This window comes from Ceratosolen solmsi, unplaced genomic scaffold, assembly GCF_000503995.2.
Source record: "Ceratosolen solmsi marchali unplaced genomic scaffold, CerSol_1.0 scaffold90, whole genome shotgun sequence".
Lineage (NCBI taxonomy): Eukaryota > Metazoa > Arthropoda > Insecta > Hymenoptera > Agaonidae > Ceratosolen > Ceratosolen solmsi.
In genome coordinates this window covers 35,233-62,384 of record NW_011948460.1, presented here as the reverse complement: position 1 = coordinate 62,384, position 27,152 = coordinate 35,233, and the positions used below count along the sequence as shown (strand labels likewise).

At 22.4% G+C, this 27,152-nt stretch overlaps 1 protein-coding gene across 1 annotated transcript in view; it reads right to left on the bottom strand.

Moving 5' to 3' along the window:
• Nucleotides 1–1,649: 1,649 nt before the first annotated feature.
• Nucleotides 1,650–27,152, bottom strand: part of rhea (Talin_middle and talin-RS domain-containing protein rhea) — a 35,607-nt gene continuing 10,104 nt past the window's right edge. Inside the window, exons 2-15 of the mRNA XM_011505501.1 lie at nucleotides 26,632–26,757; nucleotides 24,165–24,348; nucleotides 22,650–23,045; nucleotides 20,989–21,259; nucleotides 19,149–19,652; nucleotides 18,715–18,812; nucleotides 15,970–16,058; nucleotides 15,246–15,704; nucleotides 13,548–13,910; nucleotides 10,778–11,134; nucleotides 8,966–10,059; nucleotides 6,050–7,952; nucleotides 4,913–5,656; nucleotides 1,650–1,851 (exon numbers count right to left, since the gene is read on the bottom strand). Coding sequence (XP_011503803.1) covers nucleotides 1,828–1,851; nucleotides 4,913–5,656; nucleotides 6,050–7,952; nucleotides 8,966–10,059; nucleotides 10,778–11,134; nucleotides 13,548–13,910; nucleotides 15,246–15,704; nucleotides 15,970–16,058; nucleotides 18,715–18,812; nucleotides 19,149–19,652; nucleotides 20,989–21,259; nucleotides 22,650–23,045; nucleotides 24,165–24,303 — 6,441 coding nt within the window. The 5' untranslated portion in view covers nucleotides 24,304–24,348; nucleotides 26,632–26,757 and the 3' untranslated portion in view covers nucleotides 1,650–1,827. The remainder of the gene's footprint in view (nucleotides 1,852–4,912; nucleotides 5,657–6,049; nucleotides 7,953–8,965; nucleotides 10,060–10,777; nucleotides 11,135–13,547; nucleotides 13,911–15,245; nucleotides 15,705–15,969; nucleotides 16,059–18,714; nucleotides 18,813–19,148; nucleotides 19,653–20,988; nucleotides 21,260–22,649; nucleotides 23,046–24,164; nucleotides 24,349–26,631; nucleotides 26,758–27,152) is intronic.

Sequence of the window (27,152 nt, the reverse complement as noted above, 5' to 3'; positions counted from 1 at the left end):
ATATTATTCATATTTTTAATAACAAAAATTAATAGTATTTAATATTTTTTATTTTTATAGTAAAAATGAGATATCATAATAAACTATAAAATTATTGTAACAGTAATCAAAGCGAATATTATTACTTGCAATAAGAACAGATTTCGAACGAAATATTTTTATTCAAATATTTAGAATTTGAAGTAATCGTGACTCCTTTTTTATTACATTGACAATAACTCATGTGTAATATATAATGCATGAAATTAAATTAAATTGTCAAAGAAATAGATAATCAATAAATGATTAATTCCAAAATTCATTTTTTGATGTTTTCATCGAAATATTTAAATAAATTTTTTTATTTATTTTACCGTAGACGTCAATATTATTAAAATATTATCAATGATATATGAGAAAAAATATTATTGTAATTTCTTTCCTCTATTCCCTTCTCTAGATTATATTATTTTAACAATAGTACTATGAATTATTCAGATAAGTAATTTATTTAAATTTTATTATAGTTTATGTTAAATGTCTTTTCTTATATACATTATTACGTGACCATAAAAAAAATTAAAAATTAAAAGAACTATATTTCGTGCTTAGAACATTTTTTTTAATTCTATATAAAATTTTTTGTATAATTAATAAAATACAACTATGTAACAAATGATTTTTATTAATTATGAATTCATTTTAGTCTAACAAGATTCTTTTACATTCACATGGTTTAAATTTTTTTAGAGTCGATCTGAATATTTATTCAATTTTTTTAATAAATAAAATACAAAAATAAGATGATAAAAATACTATTGTAAATTATTATTAATGTAATTTATATATGTTGTATTTTTCCTAATGAAAAATAATTTTTAGTAATTTTATATACATAGAACGAGGTTTTATTCGAGAAGAACTTTAATGTTAGGAGTAATAATATAAGGAGCTAATAAAAGGACTAATAATGTTTTAAAATAAGTTATTCATTATTAAATTATATTTATATTGAAAATCTCAGTCACTGAAGACTTTTTTAAAAAGTTAAGGTGAACAATTGTACTACCTAAAAATTATAAACATTTCTATAGAACAAAGCGATAAAAACACTCGAGTTATGTGATAAAAGTAATTTTATCAATAGTAAGTAATAATATCAGTAAAGTAAAAATCACTTTACCATTTGTGTGCTATAAAAATTATTTAATTTTAGTATCTATAGTTTATAAGCTATAGTTTCATTAAAATGGTTAATATGTTTTTAAAATTAGAAAAAAATAAATGAAAATGAATTTTGGAATTGAGCTTTAATCTGACAATTTTATTAGAATTATAATTTTGAGAAAATAGAGCTAGTTTATTATTAAATTAAAATGGATATGATGAGCGATCGAAATACAACTTAATATAACTCATCATTTACATACCATTATATAGCTAAAAAATATTAATATAAATAACATTAACCATAACACACTATATTAATATATTTGGAATTAAAATCAGCTCATTATTAATGTCAGCAGTAGTTTTCACGTAAGTTAAATAAGTTAAAATAGATATATAAAATTTAAAATTCGAGAAAATATTAAAAATAAATTACAAATTGAATCGATATTTGTATATAATTAAAAGTAGTTAAGTACATTATTTTATCGAAAAATAAAAATATCAATTCACACAATACAAGAGACCGACTACTGAAATTCTTATACATCACCCAATGCTGCAATATTTTTATGTTGTCTACATATCCATAGTTGAATATCCTATTCTATAAAATAAAAAGAAAAAAAACTTTTGAAATCTCCCGTAAAATTAATCAAAGTTTGTATCCGAGACAGACTAAGTGAATACGTGACTGTTGCTCTGAAATAAAAATATACTTTTTCAATTTTTTACCTTAATTGTCAAATTAATAATTCTCTCCAAGTTCGTTAGAAAATATTTTCAACTGTAATCTATTATATTAGTTTGCCTAAATATATACAATTATTTGCATTATATTTAAGTATATTTAATCTTTGAATATAATGTAATTTTATATATTTTTAGATGAACTATTATATAAAATTATGATTCATTGTTCTTATAAATAATAAAAGGTATAATCGTATTAAATAAAATTTTAACTATTTAATATATATAATACATATAAAAGCAGTAAAAAAATTTTAATTTTAGATACATTTTAAAAGTACAGAGAAAATGGTTACTAAAATATTGGCATCAATTTCAACTTCTTTAATTATTTTTTTATAAGAAATTTGTATTATAAATAATATCAAATTTTTAATGTACTATACACATACCATAACACAATGCTTATCAAATTTTCAAATATTTACCGTTGCAATCTGAAGTATCCAAGAGTTAATTCCAAGAAAATGGAATTAAAATGTGTTTTGGTGTACTTTACTTAAGAATCATATTTTATATTATATTTATTATTTTTACTTCAATACCTTTTTATTTATATATACCAAGTTATTAATAAATTATTACTCGTTATTCATGTACTTATTATATTAACATTAAATCTTTCACAAACTTATAATGTAAGAAAATATAAACAAAATACCAAATAAGTGAAATAGAATAGAGTGCAAAGGAACAATTATTAGTTCGTACAAAAATTTGCGTGTTTTTGTAATTTTATCATTGTTTTATTTAATAAAGGATTCATTTTCATGAGAAGTAACAAGAAAAATAAAAAAGGAAAAAAATTAATGAAAAAATAATTACAGAGATTTTATAAATTAAATTAAAATTAATTTCCTACTTCATTACTGTTACAAAATGCAAACTATCTATTGCATAAGATGGACAGTTCAATAATAATATTAGACAATTTTTGTATTAACATTTTTTTATTTAATATTATTTGATAAAATATTAATATATTACTAAAAATAATCAATGGCTAAATATTATTGTAAGTAAATAAATAACACACGTATCACACGTGTTTCAATTTTTCCATAAATTCATATTTTCTTTCAAATATTAAAATCTGTAGTTTCAAATTATAATCTCACCTACATAATAAAAAAAGCTATTAAATATGTATTTTTATTTTGCATATTTGTTTTATTATTACAACTTTTTTTTAATTGTTAATATATTGATGAAACTTAGTAAGATAGATGCATGTGAGGTAGGAAAAAACAATAATCTTTAAATATATGTTAGAATATATCTAAAGCTTGTATGTATTTGTAATATTAATTTTTATTATTAATATATAGTAGTATTCATAGTGGTTTGTTTTTATAAATATTAATTACATTTCATTAGTATGTAACCAAATGCTTTTTAGTTTGTTTCACGTGACGTTATTTAATTGAAAATATAATGTCAGTTTATATAAGTATATATATACGTATATTGTATATATTTTTTAAAAATACTTGAATTTTTTAATAACTAATCTTATTAGATTTTAACTATTTTTTTAATACCCTCTGTAGCTGTTAAATAATGTTGACAAATCATAATGGCAAGGCTATGGTAGATGATTTATAATTAATTTATACAATGTAATAAATAGTTGATGTAATCTCAAGAATACAATTATGGCGTAAGAATCTGTACTGTAAATTTTTGATATGCAAATTGACAATATATTTCGTATATGTGATGTAGTAATATTAAGATATGAAAACTGCTATTAATTTATAAATTTTCTAAATCAGTCACGAAAAATTAAATAGAAAACTAAACGGCTACAATTCGAATGAAGTTTTTATAAAATAAGTATTAAATAAGTAGTCTTATTTCATCTATAATATTTTTGAATGGTTAATAATAGTACTCTGAAAATTACGATTTCAAATTAAAGGGAATAAATTTTTTTAATAAATCTATAAAACAATGTGATATTATAAAAAGAAGGCAGTGCAAAATAAATAATTGACAAAAATATATTTCAGCATTTCATAAATGTTTCGTACTTTAAAATTATACAGTTAGCTTTCAATTATTATTATTATTCATCTTTAACCATTAGATAAGTGCTAGCTAATGCTATATGGTTATTCATTTCATATGTTATTATGACTAATAAATTTTTGTTGTTGAGATATTTAAGTCTTATTTAATTCTCATGAATTATTATGTCAAAAATATTTAAAAGTTATAACTGCACAGTGATTAGAGATTTACTATACAACTTCATGTAAATATTAATGAAATTATATTTATTTTCTTGAAAAAATTAATAGTTTCTATAAACAGTTTATAGTTAACACAATATATATATTTATATATATATATATAAATGATGAGCCAAACTTACTATAGATGTACTTTTTACATTCATTTTTAGTTTGAATTTTTATTTGTAAAATCTAAGACATAATATTATCATAAAGGAATTATGATTGCATCAGTTTAATGTATTTTTGGTAAAATTATCAACTGACAGTTTGCATATTTGTTATATTACATATTTGTAATATTGATTAATTTTGTCTAAATTTTATAATTCATTTTTATAAATATGTTAAGTAATAAGTAATCTCGTATTATTAAAAGTTATTAATGTTTATGATAAAAATACAAAAAAAATTCGATTGTTGGAAAATATATATTTAAATTGATAAATGATTGCATGTTATTTTTAAACAGATGATTTTCCTCATAATATAAAATGTTTTTATATTTTTTCGAATTTAACATGATTATATGTATTACATAATAAGCTTTACAAAATATGAATAATCTCAAATTCTATATTTTATCGTTGTAGTCGATTTTAGATAATAGTATCAAGTTAATCAACTAAATAAAAGTTTAATTTTTTTTCATTGTCAATCATTTTAAATAGCTAAAATATTTTGTATATTAAGGTATTTAAAAATTGTACGCAGAAATAACAAAGTCATTTGATTTCATTCTATAAAAAATAGAAAATAATAATTTTAATTACCTTTGCCGAATCTTTAAGATGTGCCATACTAGGATCGTTTATGAGTTTTCCACTAGCAGCTTTAGTAGCATGTATAAGATCTCCAAGAGCTGAAGCAACATCTCTCACAGCATTTATTAACATTACTTGTGCTTCTGGATTATTGCTTCCGAGACTTGCTGCTCCATATTTGACAACATCAGCTAGTTGAAGAATAGTTGATACAGCATTTTGAGCAGCCACAGCTAATTGTTCTTGCGAAGATGCAGCTCCAGCAACTAGAGTTTTAGTATCTTCTACTAGTGCCTTAGCTGTTTTGAGAATATTTTCCCTATGATCAGCAAATGTTTCACTTTCATTATCTGCATGTAAAGTACCAGCCGTAGCAAACATTATTGTAGTATCAAGATCTCCTATAATTCCTGAAACAGTACTAGCAGCATTTATACATGCTTGTGTTCCACGCAGTCCAGCTTGTAGAGTAGCTAGTATTTGGGATACTTTTTCACTAATGCATTTACTACAGTCAGATACTTCTTGTTGTACATAAATATCATTTGATATCATTTGTCGATTTCCAGCAGTTCCAATAATATCTGTACATGTTTTTCCTAATTCTTGAACTTCAATACGCAGTTTTGATGATACAGCTGAATTTGAAGTAGCAATTGATGCACTATATGTATCTTTAGCTAGTTGAATATACTTATGAGAAATATCCACCAAAACAGGTCCCAATATTCCCGTATCCATTGCTTTGCTCGACTATAAAAAAATGTATTTATGCAAAATATTACAATCCAGATATTTTATAACATTAATTAATATCATACGTTTTCTTTTAATATTTATTTCTACTTTTAAAAAATCATAACAATCCTCATTTAATTTTATATGTATTTACTTTTTAAAATATAAAAAAAAATGAAATTAAATACATACAATTATAAGATACACATACATACCGAAGTAAATAGAAAACGATTTTCTATTTAATTTAGAAATCTATTTGTAAGTAGTTTCTAAAAATAAAGTTTATTTTACTTAAAATTTTATTAAATTTCATTTTATTTAAAATATAAAAAGAAATAATTTTTCTATTTTTAATTTATTCAATGCAATCGTATAAACTAATTTACAGAAAGTTCTCGTACTTACAATTTCTTGTGCTAAATGTGCTATTTCCTTGACAGCGTCAATCATTCTTGATTGATAATCAACAAATGAATCACAATTCTCTATTGTTGAAATTCTGTCATCGTCCAGTTTTACCATCGCTCGAGTAATAGTCTCGATTAATCCGGTTACAATACCCTTTGACGATGAAATTGTTTCTAGTGTATTTTTTAATTCTTGAAGTGATTCTTTAGTTGACTCTATACTTTCGTCTACATCATTATGAAGATTTTTTGCTTTTGGATTACCACCCGATTCCTTTGTTACATATATAAATTGTAAAATCGATTCAGCGATAGTTTTCGTTTGATCTAATAACATCATTTGCTGTTTGGACTGTATCATATATGAAGCCGAGCCTATTCCACTATAAACCAATGCTTCACAGTACAATACAACTTGTGTTACAGCATGCCCAATATTTTCAGCTTCGGATTTAGCAGCATTCCGTAAGAATTCTAATTTATCATGTAATTCACAAATCGTATTAGCCATTTGATCAATAAAACCCTGACTTGTATTTTCTTTTCGTGGTAGAAATGTTTGAGAAACTGCATTCAATGATGCTGTATCAAGATCTCGAATTTGTAAAGTGATTTGTTGTATACCTAAATCACATTCTATTTGACCAGGTGCTTTATCACGTATTGAAGCTACTAAAGCTTTGATTGAATCACTAACATTTTTACTATGATTTGCTAATAATTGCCATGTTGGAGGATCTTTAGGTGTTACTGCAAGGCTTTTTGCAGCAAGTAACATTGCATATGAACCATTAATGATAGATTTACTTGCAGTTATTATTGGTTCTTGGGTACCTTTAGCAGTTGTTGAAATTTTAGCAGGTTGACTAAGAAACTCTGGTGAGCTTGCAAATGTACATAAATTATCAACAGCTTCTAATAATGGTTTTGTAGCATCTATACAACTTTCTCTATTTGTTTCTGAATAATTTATATCCAGAGCTTTAATTTGCTTAACTAAAATAGCTGTACAATTAGCGACATCCTTAGCGGATTGAACAAAGTGCCGTTTAGCAATAGGGTTATTAGTTTTATTAGATGCTAAACGACAAGCATTGCACAAAGTACTAGTATGTTTTGCAATTACAGTAGCAGCAGATAGGACTTGTTGCTGGGATGAATTAGGATTTCCTAGATTATGACAACTTGAATTGATGGACTGTGCTGCTCGAAAAAATTGAGCTTGATCTACTAATCCTGGTTTACCAGCAACTGATGTAGGATCACTAGCACCAGCTAAGTATGCAGCTTGAGCAGCTGCTTCAATTAAACCACATATCGATGTTGAAACTCCTTTGATTGCCATTGAAAAGTGTTGATGTTCTGATTTTTTAGCATGATTAGCAATGCCAGTCATTCCATCTCCTAAGCTTTTACTTTTTTCCATGATAATTTCAAGACAATCAAAATAGGAAGCGTCTGAAATCGATTCATTTGGATTATCTAATAATGGAAGCATTGACTGAATTGTTCGTATAGAATTATCACATTCTGTTTGTCCAGGAGCATTACATGTACATAAATCAAGAAGATAATTTATTGAATCGGTTACCGCGCGTCCGGCAGTAGAAAGTTGATTTTTTGCATTAGGAGCAGTCGGATCTATAGCTACAGATTTTGATGAATATAAAAATTTAATACAGCTAAGACAAATATGATTGAGTGATACAACAACTTGTGATTTCATTTCTGTTATTGTCTGACCAACTATTTTCATACCAGTTTCAATTAAATCATTTAAGGTTCCCGTAAATTTTTTAGATAAAATTGCTAATTCTACTGGTGATCGAATGGACGATAAAATTTGTAAAGATGCGTCATTTAAATTGGTAGCGAAGCAAATTATATCAGTTTGTAATTGACTATGCAAAAAATAAACATACATTATTACAATATATAAACATATAACTATACAAATTTTTTTAAATTTATACATTCTATAAAAAAGAGAGATGATAATGTATCTGTATATAAATATATAAATTTGAGAATTTAAACATTCAATCATTTGTGTATGTTTGTATATACTTATTATTTTTCTTATTATTCAAGATTTAACTGTATAACATTTATTATCTTATATTGAACCAAAAATACGTATTTTAAAATTAAAATTTTTGTATATATTCTTTTATATAAAATTATTAATAGAAAAATATGGAAGTTCGTAAAATGCGCTAGTTATTTGTTTTAAATTAAAAATTAATATTTACGTAATATATATATTTAAAGCATTTCTTTATGAAATGATGTACAATAATTCTGTTCAATTCACAAATACGTTTTGTAAGATTCATTAAATTAACTCTAATTATTGTTATATACGGATTAGAATGATTTATTATAATACTTTATTAATTTAGTTATAATTAATTTAATTATAACGTAATGATTAAGAAATTTTTTATACATCTTTGTCCTTTTGATACTTAAAAAAATATTTTTTTTTATTTTTATATTAAAAGGAATTACAGGAATATATTACATTCAAACAGTACATGTTTTAAACATTTCGAAAAAATTTTAATTGCTAAATTTAGAGTGATATTTAGTAAACAAATTTCTATTCCTATTAATAGTATTCGATCATTTTAATTTTAATAAAAATCTTCATAAATGTGAACTTGCATTACAGTTTATGAATTGTGTAACTTAAGAAATAAGTAATAGAAAACTTTTATCGATTTATAAAATGGCATATTAAATTGGAAACTTCGAAAATAATTTTATTTTTAATAAACATAATATGAATGTATTGATATTTTAGAAACATTGGTTTAAATATTAAATATTTTTATTCACAAATTATTCACAAAAATAAATTCAAGTATATAAAATAATGAAATGAAAATTATAATATAATTTGCAAACCTACCTATAATTTTTTGTTGTAGTTGGAAATTCATTTGATTTTAAAATTTTACTGATACTTTCTATATTGTGTATTGCTTCATCAACATCTTTCTGACCAGGTAAAAAAGAAATACATTGATTTAAAGTATATCCTACTTCTTTAGCAATAAATGCTAATTTTTTTTCATTATCTGGATTATTAGGTTTTGTAAGAGTCCAACGAGTTTCTTTAATCAGCTTTATAGATTTATTAATAACGTCATCAGCTGTCATTAGAACTTTTTGTTGTGTGCCTTGTTCAATTATTGTTGCAGCAACCCCTCTTATAGCTGATATTAAATTTTTTAAAGCTGCTGAAGTTTCTCTGGCAGCAGTTCCGGTATAGTCCATATTTCCTTGTTTAGCAGCAGAGAGAAGTTGAGCTATAGCAAATCCTACATTTTTTGAAACAGCACCAAGTTTTAATGACATTATTTCTGCCGTTTCACCCGGTAAAGGTTTTAATGATGATGCTTCGGTTGTTTTACATAACTCTTTTAGTTCCGTTTTTAAATTATAAAGGATCTCTTCAGCAGAAATAAATTCTAATCCATTACAAGACTCTTTTGCACGATTCACAACAACTTTTAAATTCGTTAATGCCAAGCAAAGATGTTGTGAAGCATTGTTTAACTGTAATGCAGAAGCTTGATCACTGATAGTAGGCAAAGCAGCTTTAGCGGCTTTAACTACAATTAAACCCGGTTGTAAAAATTGCTCTACAGCATTAATAAGATTTAACTGCATGGTAGAATTATCAGGTTGTGCTATAGTTCCTTTTATTCCTGATACTAAATTAGGAATATGTTGAACAATGGACTGGCATTGAATATGTAATTCTGTTTGTGTGGCATGATTGATATTATGTAAAGTTACTCCCGAACATGCAGCTATACATTGTGTTGCCGAAGATGCAGCATGTTTAGCACATTTTTCCAATTTTCGTATTAAATTTTGTCGAAGACTGTGATTAGTTGATACTGTAGTAATTTCTCTCAGTTCTTCAACAGCTTGACGTAGTTTATCTTGCATTTTAGCGTCTCGAGGACTACTAGCACATCTCCTAGCTGCTTCTACCTGTAAAGCATATTTTAACACAAATTGTTATTTATATAAAATAAAAAATTGAAGATTAGGGACCACACACTTCTTTAAAATGATCAAAATTTAATAAGCGTATAATATACTTTACTTTTTAAATTATAGTATTAATAATAGATATTTTTTAACAATACTATGTAGTGTACAGACTTGATGTAACTAACTTTTATTCAAAATCATCTTAAAACAATTGTTATACTATTAATTAAATTTATTACTGTATAAAAAATAAGATTTTAATATTTTTACATTTATTTATAATAAAAACGAACAAAATTTCTTTTGTTTTAATAAAAATTCTAATATTGATTTAAAATATATTTTTTCAAATAAATTTAATAGTTTACAAACGATTCTGTAACATGGAAAGTTTATTTTAGAGCTCATTACTTTTTTTTTTTTAATGAAAATAAAAATGATTACATACACTTTAAACAATATAACAACAAAACAAAACAACAAAGTGTTTATAAACATTTTTCGTAACTGTTTAGTTAAATTAAAAAACAAATTTACAATGTCTTCAGAAAACCCAAAATTTATATAATATAAAATAATTTAAGAATTCCTATTTCTTTCTATTAAATATAAGTAACTTGACATTATGTGAAAATATAATTAAATAAATAGATAATATATATTAATTTTTAGATGATTCAGTTAAATAACACCACTTAATAAATCAAATACAAACCATTTTTGCAGTTGCTTCTGCTAAAATTTTAGCAGCAGCTAATAGTTTTCTTTGTTGATCAGAATCTGTTTGCTTTTCTGCATCTCCTTTAATAGTTTGAATCAACTGTGCTGTTGCTTGTCCTACAATTCTTGCTTGGTGAACCATTTCTCCAGCATCACCTGAACTTGCAAAAAGTTTATCAGTAGCCATAAATATGGTTTCAACGGCTCCTTCTTGCAGACAGTCTTTTATTTTCTCATCGTGCGTGGATAATTTAATATGAATTAGAAGATCATTAAGTGTTTTTGTAACATCTGCAGCAGCTACGCTTAATGCTTTTAAAAGGTTTTCATCTGTACAAGTGTTATTGCAAATCTATAATTCATAAATATTATATTTATTACACTTTATGAATAGAATTGATAGTTTTTGTCTTGCATTTAAAATTGATTAAAAATTTGCTAAGCTTGCTATTACTATTCTATTATATCTTAATGATAAAATAATATTAAATATATGTATTATACGTATAAATGGTCGTAAATGTTCATGTATTGCAAATTATAGTAACAAGGTTCTAAAACTAATTTATAATAAAAATTATTTCACTTTTTGTAATAAATATTACTTTAAGATTCCACAATACGAATATAAATTGTTTGACTTGTGATTAAATACTTAAAATATTTTATTCCAAGTTTTTGCTGCTGATTCGAATAACTTAAATTACCTATTCCAATGTGACATTTCAATAGGATTGAAAAAAGATAAAAATTTATAACATAATATTGCAATTATATACTCTACTACCTATATTCGTAAAATCTTATCTTACAATTGATATTATTTTTCAGAATTACTTAAATATTTTGTGAACCAAAATATGTAGCAAACAATTCGTACGTTTATCTATGTTACCAATAATATTATTAACTACTATCTAATAAGACAGTATACTTTATTGATAAAGAAATTAAGTTGTTAATGCCTTTGATTGTTTTAAGTTAGAAATCGAAAATCTTGCTTTCTATTCATATATTTATTAATTTTACTTTTTATATTACACAATAGATATTATACTTATTATTCGATCAATTATAACTAAATGTTATTTTTACTATTTAATTACGTAGATATTAGGACTTATTTTTTCGAATGATTTTACACGTGTAATTAATTATGAATAATAGGTACTATTAGTCAGAGTAGTGTAATTAAATAGCAATTGCAAATAACCAATGCATTTATTACACTTAACATCAATGCCATGAATTGGAATATATCATTACTAATTATACTTTTTCTACTTATTTACTACTTATATATACTCTAATTATCAATTATATCAAACTTCATTAAGTAACATTATTAATCATAATAATTGGAAATTTTTAATATTTTTAAACAATAAAACACATTTGTATTTTATGAACTTCCACTCGTCACGCTTCTTGTCTTTGGACATAGATTTCTCTCCAATAGTTTAAGTTAAGATAACCGATATTTAAAAAACTTTATTTTCAGACATAATAGCAGAATATAATATAAAATATTGTTTTCTGTTATCAACATTGTGTATATTGATAGATATTATATTTTCCTTCATTTTACTAGATATAAGTTATCAAATAATTTCTTTGCAACTTTCTACTAAAAAGAATATATTCGTGTTGAAATTAATTAACTTTTAGTTGGAATAATAATTAATAATGATGAGATAATTAATTAGAAAACATATTTATGCAACATCACAAAAATAAATTTTAATGCGACTCATGACGATAAGTAAATTAGCACTGTTTTAAATGATACCATATTCTTTATCTTTTTTCATTTCTGTACGCTAGTTTTTTTATGTTTCACTTATCGTACTATTGTAAATGAAATTAATCATACGTGACTATTCTCCAACTATTAAAAAAAATAAAAAGTTAGGAAATCAAGTACCAAAGGTAATTAAATTCCGAAATCATTTAATTTTATAATCAACAACGAACCATTAAAATGTTAGGCACCAATTTTATATTGAAAATTTTTTATAAATACAAAAATATCAACATAACTTACACAACTAACAATATACATTATAATTTTATATCTTCTTTTATACTTTCGATTTTTGTTTTAGTTTTAATTTCATTTTCTAACTCTATGTTCAATAGATTTATATATGGAAGAAAACTTGAAAAAATACTTCACATTTCATTAAATTTTGAAGTTTGTTTGAAATAAAATTTTTTAAATTGATTCAATAATATTAAAAAAATGTTTTTTAATAATTAATATATGAGGATATACATATAACTTTAATATTTAAATATACATAGAATTATCTTAAACTCTATAAATGCAATAAAAAATGTCGAATTACATATGAATAAGCCTTAAATTTATTTAATTTAAATAAATTTATTTTCAATATTTTTTATATACCGATATTATTTGATTTCCTTATATTAAATATAATCTTGTTAAAATGAAGTAACTAAACAGCTAATCGTTATACTAATTAACATCTGCCATTTACAAGTCAATACTTTTTTATAATTTCAAATAAAGCGTTTGCAATGTATTAAAACCAACCAATTTACGAAATTTAATTTTTATAAATTTTAACTTCTGCAGCAATTTCAAAGTATTATACGAGTTTATATTATTATTATGATTATTGTTCATATATATGTATATGTAGATAGTTTCAAATTTAAATAAATTTTTCATAAAATATAAATGATTTTTATTAAGTAATTTTTAAATTACACATTTAAAAGGAAAACATGTTTATTACCTTAACAAGATTTTCAACGGTTTTTGTGACTTCTCGAACAGCGTTCATTAATTGATTTTGACATGCTGAAGAATTTATAGTTGGAGCAACAACTTTAGTACAGGCAACTAATTGAGAGGTTGCAAGAGCACAATGTGTTGCAGCTGCAATAACTTGGTTTTGAGTATCCATGTCTTCACAAATACCAGCTATTCCTTTTGCTTTTAAAACAAGAGCAGCGGTCGTATTTGCAACAGCTTTTGCTAATGCTAGAAGAATATCTTGAAGTTCTCGACTTGCGTCATCATCTTCTCCAATTGTTGTAAGTACATTATGAGAAGCTTCACCAACTCGAGATGCAGCATTTAGTAAGTTTTGTCGTGGCTAAAAACAAAGAATTTAGAAATTTCAATACTATGTTATTTGTACATGTATTTATAGAAATTCGTAATGATTTTCATTAGAGATTCAACATATTTAAAATCATTGTATAATACAATAACATTTTATTTATAAACTATCTCTATCATATTAATAATAAAATAGATATATTTATAATGGAGAGAAATAACAATATTGATTAATTACTCGTTTTTCTTGTGCAAAAAAATGATTCTCGTTTGTAATTAAATCATTTACTTTTTGATAATCTTTCAGTCGCTATTTGTATCATACATTAAATAATATCTACAAGAACTTTTTCTGATTAAATTTAAATTATATCATTCAAGCATTTAAGTCTAGGTATTTCAATTTCTTAAAATATCCAAATAAAAGTCCAAAAATCAATGAAAAGTTTAATTATTTTATTTAAAAATAAGTGTTTATGTAATTTGATAAATTTAGTAAATATTTGTTATTTTTTTCTATGATATATCTATTTTAAGTTATATTATGATTTTTTTAATAAATGTATTTATTAGGGTCTTTACTTTTTACTAATTTTTTCGGATGTTATTTTGTTTGCGATCAACATATGGACATTTTATAAAATCAAGATATTTTTAAAGTGATTAGGAATTATATGATAGTTTAAATTTCTTAAATCTTTTTGTGTACTTATATAAAAATTTTTACTAGTAAAATATTATACTACAAAATGCTTGATTATTCATTAGAAAGAATCAAATTGGAAAGATTTTCCTAAATTTCTGAATAATTGAATTAATATATTGTATTAATAGATATAATAATTTGCTGATTATTATTTTCTTTATTCTAATTTTATATTAATTATATAAAATAATTATATACTTTGGATATTTTTTAAACTACTTGAAAATATATAATATAAAGTTGGACAAGTTCAATAAAATATTGAAATAAATTCAAACTCATTTTAGTATATTTATTAGAAATATTGATATTGAAAAGTTTCAATAATAATGTGTAACGCATTACTGTAGTAGGACTAAATTTGACGTTTAGACGTTCGAATTCTAAATTTCATTTACCGTTTCCTTTGTAAAAAAACTGAATCTATTATGTTTACAAAATTTTCTGTTTATTTATTGCTTTAAATTATAAATATCAAAATAAATTAAAGTGTATTATAAATAATTTTTTAAATCATTCATTTTATTTTTAATATCTAATTTAAAATATTAATATAATTAATAAATCAATTTAATATATATACATATTTTTATAAATTTGCAGGATTAATAGTAATAATTTCGTATTATACAACTTATTAATATAAATATAATTTTCTCATACCTCCTTCATTTCTGGTTCAGTAGCTTTTAACAAATCAGAAAATGCTAAGCATAATTTCCTTGCAGCATCTAAAAGTCTATCTCCAAATGTTCCATCATCTAATAACGCAGCTATCATTCTTACACCTCTTGTCATTTCTGGTAAATTAGTAGTTATAGTTGTGATCGCAGCACCAATAGCAGTATGGTCTATATTATCCAGGGAACCAGATGTTAAAGTAACCACTTCTGCTGTTGCGGCACTCATTGCAGCTATTTGTGATCCAATATTTTGTTTATGTGTATCAATTGTTTCCTCTATCCAACGTAATGAAGCAATATCATCTCCAAGTTCTGGAATACGAGCTTTCGATGATAGCTCTGTTTCTGCGGTTTGGATTACTTCCTGACCAGTCATAATAGTTGAAATTAAAGCACGATTCGGTTCCGTTAACACAGATGTTACTTTCGGTTGTTGTATCTATATTGTAAAGTGAACTATATTAAAATATCTCAGATAATATATAAATATTAAGAATATATTAAATATCAAATTTCCCATTTCATTTGAAAATTATTTTTTAATTAATTTATTAGATGTATACCATATATTTATTGTACAGAATGTTGACTATTTATATAAAAACTTACTATTTAAAAATAAATGATTTAGAATATAATCATGTATTTATTCTTATATATTAAATTATTAATTTACAAGATGTTACAGTTCTTTGATTACTTACCATTGCAGGAGCATGAGCAATATTTACTTGCCCACTTATAGTCGTAAACTGAGTTGTAGCCAAATAACCTGTTCCATATAATCGGGCTCCTGTAAATTTTATTAATTTTAAATATTGGTTTAACACTAAAATTTATAATACAATAAATGCTATTCGAATATTAATAAATGTTTATAAAAAATAATAAAATTTATAAATGTTCAACAAATTTTTACTGTCAGTCAGAGTACATCGGTAATTTTCTACGAATAATATCATGGTAATATGTTGCATGTTTTCTTTGAATAATATGTTATAATATTAACTAAACATTAGCCAGCTTACTGTTGTTTTTTTCGATAAACAAATTGCCCTCTTTTTCTCTTGGTTATTCAAAGATTGAATAATGTCAACCTCCAAATAATAATAGTGTAAATAATAATATAACTTTCAAATTTTGTTAACAGAAACAAGTTCAATATTATTATGTAAGCTTTTTATATTCTTTCAGAAATTCTAGAAAAATGTGATTATGTGATTATCGGCACCGACACTTGAAAATATAATTCTTTTTCTTTCATCGAAAGGTAATTTTACATTGCAATTTATTAACGTGACATTGTTTGAATAGCTTAATATTCATTTTCTTCATAGAACAATATCGAATTAAGTTATTAATATATTACACATAAGTTTTTTTCAATGTAACATAAGTATTTTCTTTTTTATAGAATTAGTATTCATATAAAATTTGCAATTACACAGCGTTAACTTTTGATTTTTTGTTGATAAATGTATCTCTGATTTCCTTAATTCATTATCCAAATTTCAATACATTCTTTTTCTTTGAGTTCATATTAAATGTGATTTAGAATTAAAAGTTAAAATGAAATTGAATAAATTCAAATATTTCTTTTATGTCTAACGAATTGATAATAGTTTTTTTTTATTTATAAATTCATATATAGAGATTATGTGATCCAATTTGAATTAATTAAAAATATAAATATCAGTAAGTTAATAAAAATAATTGAAATACAAATATTTTTGTAATTAGATTGAGTTTAATTATATATATTCTTTATTTCTCATATTTCTATACTTTTACAACGTGAATCCATATTCAGATTTTTCGTTATTTATTTATTTATGATTAATTTTCAATCATGTTTGATTTACAACGGTCTACTAAATCTAATTATGATTATAAATTGAAAAATATTTTATATTAAATGTATACATTGCTATTTTCTGATAAAATGTATATTTTTCAGTTGAAAAATTAAATTTTTCTTTGCTACTTACGAATATTTACGAGGATTCCTGATTTTCTTATGCCTAAATATTTTGAAACATCAATTTTCATTTTATTTTCATGTTTAAATTAAATTATTAGTCAAATTTCATTTCAGTTTATAACTTTTTTAGATATTCAGTTTTATATTTTAATATACCCCTCCCCCCTTTCTCATACAGATACATTTAATTTTTTTTGTAACGATTAAGTTTTTTTTATATTAATTCCTATATTGCTTAAGTATCTTATTTATACAAAATACTAAGCATTAACTTTTAACATTAATTCAATTTTATTCATTTTTGATTTTCGGTTTGTTTGTTACGATTTTATAGGTAAGGCATATTAATAATATAATTTTTATCAACAAAGATGTTGTTGCTTTTTTATATACAATACAATGACAAATAATAACATGTCATTGTAAAAGCTCTAATTTACTATAATTACTTCAGGAGTAGTTAAGCAAAGTAGAATATATTAATAAAAATATATTTTAATTATTGCACATAAAAACATTTCAAGATGGACAATAAAAATCATGTTTCATTTCAAAGTATAATAATTTTTGAACTTGGCATTTTAAAAAATATGCATAATTTTGATATACATCTGAGGCTTGTATTTCGTTAATAAATCATAATTCTGATGAAAAACTACAGTATATACTAAAATTATACATATTAGTACATTATGTTTAATGTGGTAACTAGTATTTTTTATATTTAATGTAATAGTTATGTATGTTATATATGTCTTATTAAAGTCATAATGAATGTAAATAATCAGATTACAAAGCAATAATATCTTACAATTCTATGATTGTGCAAGTTTAAAAAGGAACAAAATATTAAATTAATATGTTTATAACAGATATCGACGAATGATATAAATTGGTCTTTATAATATATTTAGTCACCGATATTCATTAATCTGCTACATTATAGATAATAACACTATAGATATCAAGAAGCACTTTAAATTTTCATATTTGAAGTGCGTTGCAAGAAAATTTTTGACGACGTGTGCAAATAAGAATGTGGTAAGTTTTAGAAGAGATCTTATAACTAACTGATCTGAATTAGTTATACCCTTAATTATGTATAAATCTTTTGTATAGATGAAAGCATTATATGCCTATTCAGTGCCTTATATGTTTACATACTATCTAAAAGTTTACATATAAAAATAAGTAATAAAAGTATAATTATGTTGTAGAATACAAAATCAATTTAAAACTATTGACATTCGGTTTTGACATGTTTTAATAAAAAAATTTTTTAATTACAATAACATATTGTAAACAAACAAATTTTTAAATATTTAAAGTAATATTAATTATACATATCAAATAATTAAATACATACATGCACACACACACATACACACACACACACACACATACACTCTCTAATGAATTTGTTTCCAGCTTATAGATAAAATAAAACTTTTTGTCACATTTATCTTACCATCCGCACCAGCTCTTATTACAGCTGGTATTGCTACAGATACAGACTCAGCACTTCCTTTTCCAATATTTCCAATTTCATGTTGCAGAATAGTTGCTCTGTAAAAAGTTTTTTTTTAATTTTTATAAAATTTGTAAAATATTTGGTCTTAAGTTTATAGTAACGGTATTAATACACTCTTAATACAACTATTACATTTTCAGTAGCGTATAATTATTATACACTTATATAAATGAATAAATTAATTATTAGTAATTATATGCATAAATTATATGAATATATTTATATACATATAATATATATATTTAAAAATTCTAAGAGCAAATTCTAATAAAAGCAAGCCACTTCTGTTAAATTAAACGAATAGTATATATGTATCCGATACATATAGATTTATAAATATTAAATAATATTTTAACGTAAAAATAACTTACTTTAACGGGGAAATACTATCTTCTACCATAGTGGATCCTTCGTCTCCTTCAATGCCAAAATGATCTTTAGCCTTTTGTTTTTTAAGTATTATATCGATGTATCCAGAAATTAATTGTAATATTTGTTCAGCTTCAGTTGTTTGAACACTGTAATACTGGTCTGAGTAATCTCCAAAATCTAATGTAAAAGTATTGGGAGATGCTCCCCACCTTCTCACCGTTGTTAAAGGCCAAGTTTTTAAAATTTCTTTTGTTTTTTCATCAAGTCGCAAAACAGAATCTTTAGTTACTCCTAAAAGACGAGGCACTAATTTATTTTTTCCTTTCATTTTCTCCTTTACAAGGAAAAATGTAACTCCATATGTATTTAATGATCTTGCAGTTTTAGTATAAAGAACTTTAGCATTTAATTCAGATAAACTACAATGCTTTTTATGTTCGAGAAAAATTTTCTTTTCGATACCTTTTATTTTTAGGTATGACTGCGGTAAAAATTCCTTTAAACTGAAAATATAAATTTAATAAAATTGATTGTAATTTATTCTAAAAAACTTATTGCTTATATAAAAATTCTTTTGAATAAATTAAGATATAACTTTTTATTTCTTTAAATCTATTCCATATTAAATATTACATTATTATGTTAACTAGGAATATTTCAAAGTAATTACTTTGGTACCCATATAGTGTTTTGATTAAATTATAATATAAAAAAAATATTTACAACTTATACTACGTCACCGCTTATGCTATTATTAATATTAATAATATTTTTTATATTTATTTTAAGTATAGAAACAGTTATATACTTTACAATTTGAAGTGAAATCATTTTCATAATCGTAAAATTTAATATTAAAAATTAAAAATTCTATATATAAGTTGTATTATTTAATATTATAGTTTATTAATATATAAAATAAATAAAATGTAATCATTTTATAAAACATTTTAAGAATTAAAAACTAGAGAATCAAATAATTTTGGTAAATAGGATGACCGTTATAAAACTCGCCAGTACAAAAAAAATATAATTTATCTTTTATAAAAAGATAGGAAACCGTCAGTTATGAATACGAATAATAGTTATATCGAAAAATGGAGCTCTAAATTAAATATCTGATCAGTGAAATGATATGAAAAAATACGCGTATTTTTTATTAACTAAATCGTTTCACCTGTATGCATATACCGTTTATATTTTGAATAATTCGATTTATTAAAATAATCATAAATGAGTTTTAATGAATCCTCGAATTCATAGTAGTAAAACCAATATATTTCCTTATTTTAAAATATAGGTGCATTACTTAACTATAGATTTTTTTTTGCATGTGTATTTATCTTGGTCGAGTAATCTCTTATTTTTTATATTTATATAATTATTATTTCAACAGTATTGAAAATATGAAATAAAAGAACGATAAATTTACGATACTATTATTGATTAATGCGAAATGAATAAATTTGCTTCTTTTATTTCAATTATGAAAATATTTGAGAATTGGGCAATAAACTTTATTATTTATATCTTATATAAATGATTTCAACTAATTTATTGCACTTAAAAATGAAATTTTACTTTCAAAATCAATTGAACACAAAAAGGATAACACATTTATATATAAAATATTATAATAAACATTATTCTTAATTTACATTAAAATGAAATAAATACATTTTTTTAAATTTGTGTTATACTAAGTTTAAATATAATAAAGAAAATAAAATAAAATTACATTCACATAAGACCTATGAATAAGTTATAATAGTTAAACGTTTTCTTATAAATATTTAATTTATTAAAAAAGTTTTTGTATTTTATACCTTATATACTTACTCTAAAAAACCAGATTTGTGTTTATCTTCTTTATAGTCACCAAATTGTATTTGACATTGTATACCAGCAAAAATACAAGCTTGTTCTTGAATGATTGGGTGTGTACCATCTAGAATAGCATCTCTAGCTTGGACGTAGAGAAGAGATAATTGCACTGGATCTCTACTATCAATATTTTGATCAGAAAAGAAAAATTTTCTTCTCAACAATACAGTGTCATATTCATCTATACCTTGTTCTCTCAATGTTTTACTTGGATCTATCCAATTTACTAAAAATCATAATTAAATTAATCAAAATTTTGCATATTAATTATGCATATATATAATATAAACCATAAGTGTATCCAAAATCATTAATAACATATTGTATCTAAAAATGAAGTAACGAACTTTATATATGTTGTTGTAAGCATTGGCTACTTAATATTCGTAAATTCCTTAATACTTGTATGATCAATTATAAAAATATTGCTATACATTAAGAAAAAAAAATTAATTTTAGATAATAATGTAGTTTTGGATATTTATATAAATAGAAGAGAAAATAAGAACATTACAGTTCATTTTACATTACACTTGCATTAGTGTAAGATTAACAATTAATCAATCTTTTGAAATTATAAAAAAAATGTATAGGATTTGTAATTTGCTAAAAAATGTTGTTTCCGTAGAATACAAATGTTTATGATCTAATTTAAATAAAATGATTATAATATGAGTATGTAAAGAAGTATTTATGTAAATTTTATAAAAAAATTAGTAAAAATATATAAAAATTTCTATTTTTCATTCAGAACACAAATATACATTATGTAATATTAATTAATAAACAATATTGCAAAGTATAAAATTCAGATACTAATAAGATATAAATAATGATAATATATGTATGAGAGAATTGTATAAGTGAATATATTACTTTATTAAGCGTAAAAAGCTTTGAGTGTGAAATATCTTAAACATATCTGTGATATTATATAGAACGATCGATATTATATAATCAAAAAAGTCCTTCTCTCGCAAATATTTATATAAATAATTAAATTTAAGATTTAATGAATCAAATTGTTAAAATTAATTTCAAGAATATTGAGTTAGTCCACCAACCATGACGTTCACATAGAAATTTATATTGATTTTAATAGTATTATAAATTATTTTATATTAAAAATAATCATTATTATTTTAAATGTTTAAAAGGATGAATAATTTTTAATATTGAAAAAAAATTTGCATGCTTTTAGTATTTAGTAATTTGGTGCGTTCTCAAATATTAAATATAAAAATAAAAACTTTATTTTATAAAATATTTTGTATTCATTAATTAAACAGTATCGAAGACAAAAAATTATTAAAAATATCATATATTTTTTACCAACTATCAGACAAATTTAAAAAAATGCAAAGATGTTTTTGAAAGATAATTTACATTAAGTGAATAGTTATTGCTAACTAAAAATTATTTAATTCATTTTCTGTATGTATTAAACATAAACACTATTATAAATAGAGCGTAATTGTAAAAAAATTTATAAATTATAAAGCAATTTGAATTCCAAACTTTCATTTAACTCTCTAAAATACACATAATATTGATTTATATTTTATATAATAAAAATATAATTTAATATTAAACTTAAAATAATATTAATTATTTACCTTCATCGTCAGTTTTTAATTTTTTTCTTAATTGATTCATTTTTGCATCTTTTTCTACCTTTTCTTCTTTTTTTTTCTTTAATGTTAAAGTTCCAAAATTTACTAATTTATTATTTTCATATTCTTCTTCTACTGTTTCGCGAACCAAAGAATACTCATCATGATTTGTAATACCAATTTTTGTGCATATTACTACCATTAAATTTATAACTGGTTGGCTATCATCGACCAATATAGTTTTTAAAGTTCCATCCAATAATTTTACTCTCAGTGTTCTTAGTTTCTTCTTATATTCTAAAAAGTCTCCATTTCTAAGTATGTAATAATCTAAATTTCTAGTTGATTCAAGCCAAACTCCTTTTTTTGCATCTTCATCGGCCAAAAATAAACCATAATCTTTCACTATCAACAAATACCGTATTAAAAAATATCTTTAAAAATAATCAATAAATAATTTTTTTTTTAAGAAAATTATAATTTGTTCATATATTTTTTATTAAAATCTATTTTTAAACTATAATTTTTTTTTAATCTAATGTCTATATTTCTATTATAAAAAATTGTAACAATTATATTATAAAAAACATTAAAGTATAAAAATATTTCCATTGATAAGAATGTAATTATGTTTATATCTGATACATTTAACTTTTAATAAAAAATACAAAAACAGATATTCTATTAAAGAAATAAATTGAAAAAGTTTGTAAAGAAATTATAAAACACTCAGAATCAAATCTAAAGAAAAACATTAATGTTTATTATATAAATCTTTCTTATAAGAGATCTATTATAAGAATTATTTTATTTTTATTATCTATTATTTATTAGAGATATCTATAATTCTTATATAGTCTTATATCTATAATTCTATAATATTCTTAATAGAATTATCTACATTTTAGCTTATATATTTGATCACTAGAAAACAAAAAATGTTTCTTTTTGTTGACTTTCTCTCTGATTCCATAATTCATTGAAAAACTATGTATAATAAGTAAATTGGAAAAAGCAATATTGTATAAATGGTTTACAGTATATAAATCACACTTCTTTATGATTAATACATATCATATACTAGAAATTAAAATGTGCGACGAAGAATGGCGATTATAGCAAAAGATTATTTAACACTTTATTAAGGGTATAATTTAAAAACTTTTCAAAAGCATATAATTGTAGAATTTTAGCATTAATTATGAATGACCTGATATTTGAGTATAAACAAGCAATTCATATTCATTAAAATAATTTTCATATTCAGAAAATTAGAATATTATAGTGACCATAATAAGAGTAATATCTAATAATAATATAAACAATTCCTAACGATAAAACAAAAGTATATAAATAAAGATTTTCTAGTATCATGAAGCATTTAAATTTAACTAGATATTACAGAAAAATAATAATTGCTTTAATTAAAAAAAATTTGAATTTTCAAAATTGTATATTTTATTATAAATTAATATTTTGTAATACACTGAATTTAAATTATATCATTGGAATACTTACTTTGTTCCGTATTACTCACTTCTGTAAGTTTTTCTCGAATCATACGACATCCATCATATACAGATGTATTTGGATCAAATTGCATCATCTTAGTTACATTTTTCTCCGGAATCGAAATCCGCAAAGAAAGTGTTGACATTTTAAATACCAATAAAAAATATTTTTATTTTTTATAATAAAAATCCTGTAATAAGATATTATAATACAATTATTATTAACAAATCGAACTTCTGACCTTAGTTGAAAGGATATAATATTTTAGTTGATTTATATACACAATATATCTTTATTTCATATTATATTTTAACTTAATTAGTTAATAAATATTTTATGGGAATTTTGTTTATTTCTGATTTATATAATTGTATTGACTTAAGAATCGGATAAAGGAAAGGGGCATATATCTTATATGACATGTATTTCATTAGCAACATATAAATTATTTTGTTCATTTCTTATTCATACATTTAATTCGTTTTTTAATATATAGTTAAAGATGAAAAAATGGAAATTATATTAGTCTCAAAACTTGTTTTCATTCTAAGTGTCATTCATAGCGCATATATATGATCAGCATTACTTTACTTGATTTTGTATTCCGACTGTATCAACAATGAAAATTGTACAAAGGAATATTTAATATTTGAAGAGCGAATGGTGTACTAAGTGTAAATTGAATAATACTATAAGGTAGAATAAAAGTTTATGTTTAAATCAATATTATTCTATTTAAGTTCTTTGTAACTGTGGCTTTCTATATTTGAGTTGCATAATTCCCTTATTTTTTATGATAATAAATCAATATTAATTAATTTTTTAAAACGTTAAAGTACCTTGCAATTTATCCAACAATATTTTAAATTTCATGGATTATAAATTTTATAATATTTTTCAATTAATTGCATAAATAGATTTTGAAAAGTTTTTTTTCATGTAATATTAGAATACAAATTGTATTTAAAATTACAAAATATAAATTACGCATAATTATATTAATTATTAAATATTTCTATTTTCATTATATTACCTATATTGTTATTAAAACTAAACAATTCCTCTCAATGTTAGTATTAATAAAGAATAGCGTCAAATTAATTTGTATGTCGCATATTTTAAACTTTTAAATATTGGATTTCAATATAATTTGCTAAATTTTAAATATAAAATTAATCTACTTCTAATTTTCTATAAATGAAAAAAATTGAATGAAGTTTAAATACGTCAAATAAATTTGTATAATTAATTAGTGTAAATATTTATAAAATTAATATTAATAATTATCGAATGATTGAATATTTGAGGATTTATTTAATCGTAAGTAACTTGTTAATAAATATTACTACGAGTAAAAAACATTTAAATGAGAAATGGTCTACTTTACAGAACACATAAAATGACAACAAATTTTTTATCATATAACAAACACGTTATTTGTATGATTTCTTTATTATTAATCAAAACATTACTTATTTTTCAAATTTATTTAAAACAATCTAAGTTCTAGTCTATTTAAAATTATTAATACCATTAAATACATTATCATATTTTTATTGTATAGAATGTGTACGTACACACAAGTTGGCATGTACACCATCTACGAGTAGAAATATTTAATCTATTACAAATAAAATAGTATAAACAATGTGTTAATAATTTTATGAATTTTTATACATATATTTAGATCTATTATCTCTACTAGTAGTCAAATAAATTTAAATCTAAATTTTTTTAGAATCTAGTAATAAATTAAATTTTATTAAGTTGTCTTAATAAACTATATTTTTTTTAATTATAAGATTTAGCAATTTTAAATCGTGACATTTTAATTTACTAGTAAATATTACCTACAGTAATTTTTTAACGTAAGTAACTTTATATTCTATTACTATAATTTAATTATTGATTATTTGAAATACTTGTAAATGTTATAAAACATTAGTTTCTTAAATAATAAAAATTTCATGTAGAATGAAATGTATAAGTTATAAAATGCAGATTTCATTTTTTTACCTATCAAATTTGTATTCAGTGATAACTAAAATTAGTTAAAATACTGAATTTCCATCGCTTTGATGTAAAATAATTTTATGTATTCAAAAAGTATTTAATATTTAATACAAATATTTGTTATTTAATAATAATAATAAAACTTACCAAAATACGTGCATATTACTCAATAAAATTTGAACTTAGTATTTATATTTAATATGTAAAAATTTAATAAATTACAATATAATATAAAATAATAAATTAAAAATATAAATTTTAAATTTATAATTTATAAATTATTTATAAATGGAAGAATTACAATTTTAATATTTATTAAATATAAGTATCCGATTAACTCCTGTATTTTCTTAAAAAGTTTAAATTAGTGTAAAAATAACTTGAAATTTGTTTAAACATGGTAATGTATGTTATCAATAAATAGGATTGAGTAAAACAGTTGAGCGTAGAAGAATCCAACCTCGTCGACTGTTACCAAAGAAGTGAAGCTACATGCGTGTGTATTCTTACGCGCAGCATCCTCGAGAGGAATGTATGAGATCATCCACCCACCACCCCTTCGCAACGTGAAACTCGATTGGCTGTTCTGTTGAAGAATAACAATTATAGTCTACCCTAAAATCCCCACTTCTTCCAACATAATATCCTATATCCTACACTTTTTATGCCATAAGTATTTTGATATTCAGGAATACTAAAGTAACACTTTAAGTGTTGATAAGACTCAAAATATTTTTTTTATCTATGAACTAGTGAGTGAAATGTTTAAATGATGAATATTTTGTATTAAAAGTTATTTAAACATGATATAATAATTCATTATCAAATAAATCTCCAATTTTATTTAATACAAATTATGTAAACCAATAAGAAAAAATATTTTATATTAATTTTATTAAAATAGATCAAATAATATTATTTATGTTGATTATTCGTAACATAAAATTAAACAAAATATTGTATCTCTTCACAATTAAAAAA